The sequence below is a fragment of the Melozone crissalis genome, unplaced genomic scaffold (genome assembly GCF_028551555.1).
Source record: "Melozone crissalis strain CALT ecotype California unplaced genomic scaffold, PUWL_Pcris_2 ptg000045l_1, whole genome shotgun sequence".
NCBI lineage: Eukaryota > Metazoa > Chordata > Aves > Passeriformes > Passerellidae > Melozone > Melozone crissalis.
In genome coordinates this window covers 12,384,707-12,395,718 of record NW_026535823.1, presented here as the reverse complement: position 1 = coordinate 12,395,718, position 11,012 = coordinate 12,384,707, and the positions used below count along the sequence as shown (strand labels likewise).

Genomic DNA, 11,012 nt, shown 5'->3' with positions numbered 1-11,012 from the left:
CATTAGTCCTTATGTCCTTTGGCTTCAGTGAGTAGCAGCCCTGATAAAACACAGCTGTTAGCTGCTTGCCTTTAATCACTGCAGTTAAATGGATGTTAGAAGGAAAATAAGAGATGACTTTTCTTGGCTCACTGAATTTCTACAGTATTTTAAAATTTTCCAACCTACTTAGCATCAGCTAAAATGTGAAAGCCAGATATATCTGACAAATTAAGGACATCAAATAGAAGGAACCAATTTAATTGTTACAAAATACATAAACAACAAACGGTGTAATTCAGTCATTGCAACATACAAGGATGTTTCTTAAAAACAAACAATTCTCAATATAGGGCACTCTAAAACTAAAGTAATTCCAACTGTTGACTGTGACTTGGTATGTTAACATGATGTTTGCTTCTAGATGTCTCAGGTACAGAAGGTGTTTTCTCTTGGTGTGATTAAGCAGCTGCAGTTGAAGCGTGAGAAGAAATGACACGTAATAATGACTGAGATTTATTCTCACATTTGGGAAAATCCAAGTCAGTTAATATTGCTTGTTTATGCCAATTTTTATGAAGCTGTCTTAAGTGAGTACTTACAGAAGGTATCTGTACACAGTAATGGATTAGCCAGCCTAATTCAGTAGAATTAATAATTTGTTTTACAGTTGTAAGACTGAGTGTAAACATGGAATACCTTTGTGCTCTGGTTTGGTTTAGTACCAATAGGTACAGAACAGCTAACTAAGCTAGCTGACTTTTTCATGTTTGTGTTAATTTGATTTTTGCAGAGATACTAATGCTTCCAGTATGAACCAGCAGAACAATATTGCATTTGAACTAGATAATTAAAACTGTTTTCTCTTAACTTTAGCTAGATCTTCTGAAACTGCTTGTACCATTCGCTCTGTAGCTTCCTTCAAACTGTTTGCTGTCTCTATGGCATGATCCAGAGTAGAACTTAAAACCTGTTGGAAATAATAAAATGTAGCCTTGTTAATAGAGAAGGCAAATGTATACATAGGTACTGGAAAAAGATGATGTTTATGTTTTGTCCATGATTTTCACTCTGAATGCGTGCTGAGAAGCAAAAATTATAGACTGTTCTAGGATTCAAGTTGGAAGTATCTGTTAATTGTTTCTCTCTTTGTGTATTCATTTGAACTGAGGGATATTTACACCTTTCTAATGTATCAGCTCCAGTGTGGTGAATGTTTTTGGTACTGAGAAGGCTTTCTTGAGGTTTTGATAGTGGTTTGTCTAGCTAGGCTTTGTTTCAGTATATGAATCACAATTCTAGAGATAGATCCAGTGCTATGTTTTGGTCTATTTCACTTTTTATACAGGGACTGAGTTGCACAACAAGCCTGTATGTATCTATATGAAGAAATATAGTAACATATAAGCCAAAATGCTTGGGGTTTGAACTCTCTCTTGTCTTACCCTCAAATGCACTACACATGCTAAGACTGTAGGAATCAGCTTGCTAAGAATGGGATGTTCTACAGTGCCATGAGCTATGGAGGTAATCCTTTCAGGAAAGATGTATGGCTTTTAATTTTCACTCAAAAGTCTTACATTTGCATAGGAATCACTGGCATTTCTGTCTCTGATGTTGATTGCAGATTTTCTTTGGACAGATTTCTTACTGGGTGTGTATTGCTGTGAAAGGACAATTTTATCATATATGCTTGAGCAGCAGGTTTTGGCAGCCACAAAGGATTTCCTAAAGATAAGACACATAAATAAAATACCATTCAAGTAAGAAAAAGAACTTATAAACTCTGAATTGCATGCATACACCTTGATAGCACTTGGTTGCAAGTTAATTTTACAGTAAGTAGAATTTTCCATGCAATTGTAAAGCACAGTCCATCATTATTTGTATTCTATCTGCATTGCAATAAACCAAAAAAATGTTCTAGGATGCAGAGTAAGAAAAAGTTTCTCATAATAGCAGCACTCTGCTGCTGCTGTAACTTTGTCTCACAGTGTTCTCTGCCACTGTGCAGCTCTCAATTGCAGCTGCTGAACTTCCAGGCAATTCCTGCTATTGAGTAAGGCTGTCAAAATATTGTGACAAAACTTGTTTGCATTTCAGTCCAGTCTGTGCTACTGTTAGGAATCCAGCTTGTTTCTGTCTCATGGTGTAATTTATTATTAAGAACAATTAAAAGTAGGATTATTACTTATAGAGCAATAGTTAGTAGCAAACAGAGCTGCATCCTAATAATACAGGCCTGCTTTTGAATCTTTGAGTGGGAACATCCTCTTAAACTGAATTCTTTTTTCATTATTAAATGTGTCAGCTAAAGAAGCTACATTTTACTCTTCATTACATTAGGAGAGAAGAACTAATCTAAGAATTGTTTGCACATGTTCTTCAAGCAAATATTTTAATTTCATTAAGGAGTGAAATTCTAATATACAACATGTACTGCAAAAGATAAAATATTATTCCTGCTTATGATACCTGGTGTTTTTTCCATGCTGAGTCTTCCACAATGGGGTTTTCTATTGTACTACATAGTTATTACTACAGCTTACCTTTCATGAAGTCTGGTTACAACTTCATCTGGCTGACTGGGTTTTTGAGCCTTTTGAGTGGAGATTCTCTTCTGTGAATAAGCTGGAGTTGAGGCCATGTTGAAAACAAAAAAAAAGGTAATTTTCCTGTGTATTTTAACTTTTTTTTCTCTTTAGCATAAATTAAAAACCAACTGTCACTGCTGAATAAAACTTGAATATGTTTCAAGTTTTTTGTAAATGAGGACAGATTAACCTTTTTGAGTTTGCTTTTGCCTTTAGTTGGCAAATGGAATGCAGATTTATATTCAATTTTATGCAGTGAAAGACTGCAGTGGGGAAGTGTAGAATAATCAGTGTCATAATCCTAATAATGAATACTACTTTGATTTATAGTTTCACAGGCTTGCTAGAGACATAGTTAATTTATGCTTTCTTCTTGATGAAATTTTATATTTTTCTTTAAGCAATTTTTTCTTATGCTAGAGAGAGTCTAAGTGACTTGAAAAGGTTCATGTTCAAATGATCTAATTTTTTTTAATTAGGCTCCCCTTGACTTTGCTGCATGTCACTCAATATGAAGATAGAGCTGGAATTTTCTTTAGTACTTGTTTATACTACGTTAGGTAATGGCTGGCACTATAAAATTTGGCACAGTAATGCCTAATTTTCATATCCTTTCATGTGGCTCTGCAAAATGAGATATTCCTGCCATAAATGAAAGATGAAAGGGCTTCCACTCATAAAGAACCAGGGAAAGTTCAATCTGTTGTGCATGGAGATTAAGCTTGACCAGGTGTGTAAAAGTTAGATTTACAGTGCTAATGAGTGCTTATACTAAATTAAATGTGGCCTGGTGTGTGCAGTGTGGCTTTCTGCCCCTAAAAAGCTAGCCTGTGTTTGTTAATTACCCATCACACTTACAGGATGAACCAGAGCTTCTTCTACACAGGGTACAAGACTGAACAGACTCTTTATAATTCCTGAGTTTTACTTGATCTCTGCTTCCCCTGGGGCATCTGCATCTAAGTCCTGGAAACCAAGAGATGAGTGGTTTAGAAAAATAAAACTACAAGCAGTGTTTCCTTGTAGATGTTCATACTTTTGCAATCACTGTACCTTGTTTCTCTCCACAAAATCTCACATTTAATGATTTGTAACTTAGAGTGTCACAGTTGCCAAGGTCCTTGCTTTGTGAGTCATTATAAGAATCACAGGCTGAGAAGTCTTCTGAATCACTGCCTAAAATTCAAAAAATAAGTTAAAAGGGTCTGAAATATGAGAAGCTTTGGCTAATGTACTCAGGTAATTATTTGGCTTTCAGCACTGTAATTTCAGAGCCTTTTGCTGCCATTAATACTACTGCAATTTGAGGAAGTACTTTTCACCCCCAGGAGAGTGAGGATTGAGTTAAGATTAGGTTTCAGCCCTGTCTGCAAGCTTTGAATGTAATTTTCTGGTGGTGCTTATTTTCAGACCAAGAATTGTTGGCTTTTTTTCTTTAATGATATTCTCCATGTCCTTGTCCACAGTGTTATGGGAACAGTGCAGCATAATAGGAATGGGATGAGAATTTGAGCAGTTCTAGTATGGCACTGCTTTAACTATTGCACCAACCAGTACAAACAATAATCCCAGGATGCTATGTTAAATTAAGAGGATATCACAAAAAGGTCAAGGAGAACTGATAGACAAAAGGTAAGAAAATTTGGATATTCAGACTTAAAACTGAATGTAGGACAGCTCATGCTGTTCTCCTTTAGTTGCAAGTTACTAAAAGCTTCAGAATATTCTGCAGTGGAAAGGTAAAATTGTTTTTAAGCAGAAAAATGAAGAAAAATTACTCCAAAACCAGAAAGTGGAAGTACTGATATGAAGTGTCTCAGTTGTCAACCTCAGAATCATCTTCTAGAACATTAAATAAATGCAGGTCAGTAGAAAAAGCAAAATCAAAGCATTGTGTGCACCTCACTGTCACGCTCTTGAAAGTATTAGCAGTGGCGATATTTGGAAACTTATCTAGAAAGCTGAATTGGATTTATAGAGTAATTCAGGTTGGTCAGGACTTCTGGAGGTCATCAGATTTTCTCCCCTCTCAAAGCAGGCCCAACTTAAAGGAAGTTGCTTAGAACCCTGTCCAGTTGAGTTCTGAATGTCTCTGAGAGTGGATATGCCACAGCCTCCCTAGAGCAAACTGTTTCAATGCTTGAGCAAGTTAAAAATCTTTCATTCATATCTAACTGAAAATTGCACTGCAATGTGTCTGTTGCCCCTTGGTCTGTCACTGAGAGTTCCACAGTGAATTTGACCTGGTGTTCTTTTTAGTTTCCTTTTTATTCTCAGTGTTTTGTGCTCTGCTAAGCAGTAACATCTGTTAAAACCACAATTTTCATGTTGAGACATAAAAGGAATGTATTCCCAGGATTCTCTAGCAGGTTTAAGCATGGTTCTGACCTTTATATGCCCTCATGACTTACTCAGGTTGGTATCTGATAAATCAGTTGGTTTTCTCTGCATGAAGAGTGGACACGTCCCAGTTTTTTCTTCCTGGATATTTGTATTTCTTTGAGCATGAAAACAGGATATTTTTATTGTATATTAATATTTCTATGATGAGACTTACAAACATCTCTAATACATCATACTAATGATTAATTTCTTAACTAAGAATAAATCATATTTATTCACAGAACTTTACTTGTATCAGTTATCTGAAAAGGTGGTAAGCAGAAGTTTAATAATTAACTAGTTGAAAAATAATTAACCCTTTAGTTAAAGGACACATTCTGACAAAAGCACCCTGACTTCCCACAAGTGTTAAAAATGCTTAAAAGTAAAGATCTTGATAATCCTGCATTGGAATAATAAAGTAGTATGAAATCTTAGCTACATCCATCTGTTACCACTGATAGTGTTTTGATACAACATACATTAAATATGATTTGGTATCTTAGTAACTTTGAACTGTTATTAAGGCTTTAATTTAATGCCTTTAGTTAATTAGAGGAATATTTGAGATGCACCCTCTGAAAGAAAAAGAACAAGGTTCCTCGTTTGAGTTACCTGATGTGTATTTTTAACTTAGGGTGTATGGGATCATCAAGTTTATTTGGAATATTTTCTGCCTGTTCATGAACATAACGATCAGAAGATTGAACTAATAGTCTTTCAATGACAGAGAAAAAGTGGAAGCTAGGTGAGTTTTACTAGAGAACTATTAACACCTACCCTACAAAATAATCTAACAGAATTAGGTTAATATGAATATGCTCTATGCTGCATTTTTTCCCAGAAGCTCTGCTTCTCTACTGGAACTTACTTCAGTTCTCTTTTTTAACCTTAGATTGGTTAAGGGGGACCACTTATTTTATTTTTCTAATCTCATTGAGGTGTTTAACACCTATCAAATGCTTCCCAGGAGGGTGGAGATAGTATTTAGAATTTTCACAAGGTTTTGATTGTTAATTATGTAAGGATCAGCATCCCTCCCTTTTCTTGTTTAATTAAAAATACCACACAAATATTGGCAAATTATCTTTTACTGGCACTGTACTCTGACTAGTTATTCACATTGTGAATTTGTGTGGCTGTCATGAATTTTATACAGATGACTTAACTCCTAGGTGCAAGTGATGGTGGTGTTTTGGCTTCAGGAAATACTTGCAGACTGAGAAAGGTAGGAAGACCAGGCTAGGAGGAATTCTTGGATATGCAGTCATAGAATTCTGCAGATTTTTTTATTCTGGAAATATTCATGTTGCTTTTCAGATTTCAGTCATCCTAATTTTCTTATTCAGCAATTAATTTTATGTACGTTTTTATTAATATTTCAGTGGCTGTTTCCAAGTTTTCACTTACATGTGCAGACAAAGATTGCACTTTTTGCCTTCTAAAGAAAGTTGATTTGCTGGTGGGATTACATCAGTTGTCTGACTTCTTTCTCCTTCATGCTTCTTGTGAAAAGTTGGAGTTTCAGTACCTCTTGTTTGTGGGAGATCAGCAGTGCTTGAAACTGTGAGGCTCTGTACAAAGTAACAAAGCACAGACGCAGGAGTACATGAACCTTGCATTGCAAGGAATGACTCCTACCAAACAGCATCTCCTCAGGCTCTCTTATTTTTCTCTGAAGCTCAAGTTACCTAAAACATTGGTTATGGAAGGATTTGTTGAGACTTACCTGTAGATTTGTAGAAGAAAGTAAGATATTTTTGGCGGGGGAGGAGTGTGTATGTGTATTTATGATCTGGGAGAAAACATTACCATTCTTAGGAGTAAACTCAATTTTCTGTAGTACAATACCATTTGGTCTTCTCATAATTCTGCAGGTAAGATCATGGACAAAGTAATTTTTCCTCCCACAAAATGATAGTGATTAATTCCCCAAAACAGCTTTGCAGAAGTTAAATTAGCTACTCATATTTTCTTACTGTGAAATAAATGCTTTTGAAACTGGAACTAAAGGCATTCAGTATAGTTTTGTCTTTATACTTAGGTTTCTGTTACAGTTAATTACATATTATGAAGTCAGTGTTTCATTAAAAATATTTTCTTTTGAAATAATGTGCTAGCTAAAAGCATCATGCTCTTACTAGAGAACATACAATGCCACAACTGCACTTAGGTTCTCAAGACTTGCATCAATAAAACAGAATCACTGTAGTGTTTAATAAACTCAGTTACCTCACAGAAAGACTGGGCAGATTCATAGGAAGTCAGTAACGATGACAGGCTGCCTTTGCTGCCTTCCATTTGTTCCTGAATGTCTTCAAGCAGCATGCCAAGTCTGAATATTCCTCCTTCCACCCTTCTAAATCCAATCACAACTCACAGTTACTTAAAACTCTCTAAAGTGATCTTTTATTTCTTACCATGATAACCAGAGTGGACATCACAGTACATTTCCCATAAAATAAAAAAATAAAATCTATGGAGTTGTCAAAGTACCTTTTAAGTATTTGAATTAATCAAATAGATATCCAGTTACAACTAGGACATAGAAAGCCCAAGGTGAATTTTGGCCAAACAACTTACAGCTTACCACATTAAGATAACATTTTCACTTCAGGAAAACTAATGGATAAATGAAGCAAAATCTGTAAGACAGTCAAAGAAAATAGACTGATGTACTACTTAGCACTTCTCTTCTAACCTCTCAGGATCAAACTCTCCAAGGTTGATAGGCTTGTCCTTGTAGTTCTGCAGGTGTAAGTTGTGGTGCTCTTCTCTAGCTTTTAAATAATTTCTTTCCAAGGCATCAAGGTATGTTTTCAGTTGATTTAATGCCTTCATCAATAAGAAATATTTCAATACAAAATGTCATGATAACTTAGCATAAGTAGCTGTCACTATGTCTTGCTATGTAAGCCAGATGTTATTTGCAGTGCTGTTGGTAAGAATTTTGGTAGTACTCTGAATTGAAACAGGACTGCATATTTTATATTCACCTAATACTCTGTGCTTCTCTATTATGTCCAAGTAAAATAATAAAAATAATTTCTGAACTGATGCCCTACATGTCAAAATTCCTAACGTATATGGCATCTTTAGGCCTTTTATTAATAGTTTAAAGTCAGAATCCTTAAAAGATTTAAGAATTGAACACCTTCATTTTCGCTTGCTAATCTCATACCTTCAGTCTGAATTGAGAAGAGTAAATATTCATTTCAGGTAAACATCAAGACATAAGTCTACAGCCATTTCAAGTGTATTTCAGATAGCTCAAAATACATAAATTAATTTACCAGATATTTGTCTTGTAAAAAGAGTGTTTCCTGGATCATATGTTTAGAGAAGTCTTCCACCTTCAAGACAAAAATATTAGACTTAACTATTATGTTTAAACCAATTTGCCAAGAGAGTATGGAATTTGAGCATCAGTGCAAAGTGGATATTGAAAGAGAGCTCTTACTTTCTTAGTCAGTTGCTCTGTCTGATCCTTTAGGATTTGAGACATCTTTTCTCCTAGTGTTAGTTCTGGCAGTGAATCAGAAGGATTCAGACACTGTGCTTTTACTCTCCCAGCTGCTGGTAGTGCTGATGCTGCTGTTCCAGGCTGCAGTCCTATGGAATATGAGGGAAGATTGGTCAATTGCAATTTTGGCCCAAAAATGTAATCAAATTACATTAAATAGTCATTTGCATAGCTACTGTAATTTTATTTACTTGCTTTAAGCAAACCATGTGTAGGTTGTACAGGGACAGGAGCACGTAATGTGATGACATCAGGTGGTGTCCCAGTGTGTCCTGAGGAAATGGCAATGTTGGCATTTGCAAAGTCTGACTGAGGAAGTATCTGTTAAAATGAGAACCTTCATTATAGATACAATGTATAGAACACTTATGGAGCTGGACAAAAAACTTTAACTCAAAATACAAAATATTAATTAAATATATCTTATATATATTTTCTGAGTTGACAGATGTGTAAAGTGTCTCATTGTATAAATACTTAAAAAACTTCTCTGTGTTGTGAAAATACAGAGGATTTGTATAAATGGGAAATACAATATGAAGGTGGTGAAATAGTTTTAGGGGAATAGTTATAGTGCTAGAGGTAAAGAAGAATGACTTTAAAAAAAGTATTTTGAGAGATTTACCTTAGGATTAAATCTCAGATGGTCAATATGATTCTGGATGTCAGCATGCTGTGTCAGCATCTCATTTGCAGCCAGGAAATAATAGGGAAAACTATTAAAACTTGTTGTGTCTCAAGCATTTTACTAAGATGTAAATCTAGGAACAGAATTAGGAACCTGTAAAGCTCAGTGAGTGAGCTCCATGTCAGAGCATGAAATTGAGCAGCAGTTATCTAATGACTAACAAGCTTTAAAATAAACTCACAACAGTAAGAGAAATACTGTCGAAAAAATCCTTTGTCAATAAATACCAGTCTCAGTAGCTGAAGTGTGTTAGATGTGAAAAAAGGCAAAGATGTCTTAACAGGGGTACAGTAAAAAATATTGTTCTTAAAAATGTTGTTCTTAAAAATGTATTTGAAGTATTTTTGTGAATTTAAATATTTAAATATAACACTAGAAATAACACTTTATAGTGGATTTCCTAATGATTTGATAGGATGCTTTATCATCCCAAACAATGCTCCAGTGTTAAATACTGGTGTATTAAATAATACTCAGCCTTTAAATAATGGTAATGATAGTTCTGTATACAGTCAGTCCCACAGAACTTTATTTGTGAAAGTAGTTTTTGAGTCAGATGATGTACTCATTGATACCTACAGAGTGCCTATAGAGCTAGTCATGCTAGATTTTATGGGATAAGAATATCTTCTTACAATAAACCACTCTTACCCAGTATGGAGAATTTCTTCAAGCATCCTAATTACCTGTAGCTGTTGCAGCAGTTCTGAAATACTCTTTTCTTCTTGGTTCTCTACTTCAGCAGAATTGAAGTAATTCTCATTTTCCAAAATGTTGTTCACAGGTACTGATTTACTTTGCAAAATAGGAAAGGGTTTTTCTCTTGCAGTTGAAGGAATGGAGGTAATATTGTCAAGTTTTTTTGGTACTTGAACTTCTGAAGCAACTTCAGAGAAGTCAGGAAGGCAATAGTGAGCTTGCCCTTGGCCATATTTGAGCTCACAAGGTGAAACTGTTCTCTTAAACAGGCCTCTCTCATCTTTCATGTTTTGAAAGGTGTGTGTATCTCCAGCCTCATTAATCACTGGTGAAAATTCTTGTCTGCACCCACATTGACCAGAAGAAAAAACAGATTTCTTCAAAACAGATCTATTTCCATTTAATGAGTTTCCATTTTTGTCATGAGCCTGTACTTCTTTGTGCTTTTCTAAGGGATACTCCTCGGAGCTGGCTGCCCATTGTTCATACACTAAAGAGCCTCTGCTGTGCTCTGAAGGCTCAGGTTTGCTCCCGGTGTCATCGATACTTTCAGTAAAGGACACCTCCGGTATTGTCTCACATTCAATTAAGGGGCATGTGCTTAGCAATTCTCCCCTGGCAAAATGGCGCAGGAGGACCGTGGACATCTTGGAGGTAGTTCCATGTTCTCTGCTGCCTGCTTTACTGGCACTGCCAACAGGTAATTCCTGCTGAAAGGAAGCTTCGCTTCCAGGCATTTCAATTGGAACTGCAGTTGTTCCTCTGGTGCCTCTCTGATGACTGGAGAATTCTTCAGGCTGTAGAGGAGTTTCATAATTGGCTGCTGCTTTTTTGTTTTTGTTATCTTCAGAACAGGCTAAGTTTAAAATACCAGAAATATCTTTTGTACAACTACAGGCATTCAAATTCTCTGAGTTATTGTTGTATTTACAGCCTATTCCTACATCTCCATCATAAACTAAGTAATCTTCTTCCTCTTCAGTTGCATCTGTGCTACAGCCTAATGCATCTGCAAATGAATTATTCATTTGGGCTTTCATCCAGTCTGGCAGTTTGCACTTTTTTGTAGTCTCCATATCCAGTTTATGTAGAGTATCAATGCCATTGCTTTGCCGGTTGTGGACAGAGCTTTTATTAGTGCATGGAT

General features: G+C 35.6%; 1 protein-coding gene across 1 annotated transcript; it reads right to left on the bottom strand.

The window, feature by feature from the left end:
• Positions 1 to 515: 515 nt before the first annotated feature.
• On the bottom strand, positions 516 to 10,905 carry AKNAD1 (AKNA domain containing 1). Its single transcript, XM_054285804.1, has 13 exons — positions 9,853 to 10,905; positions 8,670 to 8,799; positions 8,416 to 8,567; positions 8,249 to 8,308; positions 7,657 to 7,790; positions 7,188 to 7,314; positions 6,366 to 6,529; positions 4,985 to 5,070; positions 3,627 to 3,749; positions 3,432 to 3,539; positions 2,529 to 2,610; positions 1,560 to 1,707; positions 516 to 949 (listed from the first exon to the last, which is right to left on the bottom strand). Exons 1-13 carry the CDS (start codon positions 10,903 to 10,905, stop codon positions 830 to 832), a joined length of 2,487 nt encoding a protein of 828 aa, XP_054141779.1. The 3' UTR covers positions 516 to 829.
• Between the last annotated feature and the right edge of the window lie 107 nt (positions 10,906 to 11,012).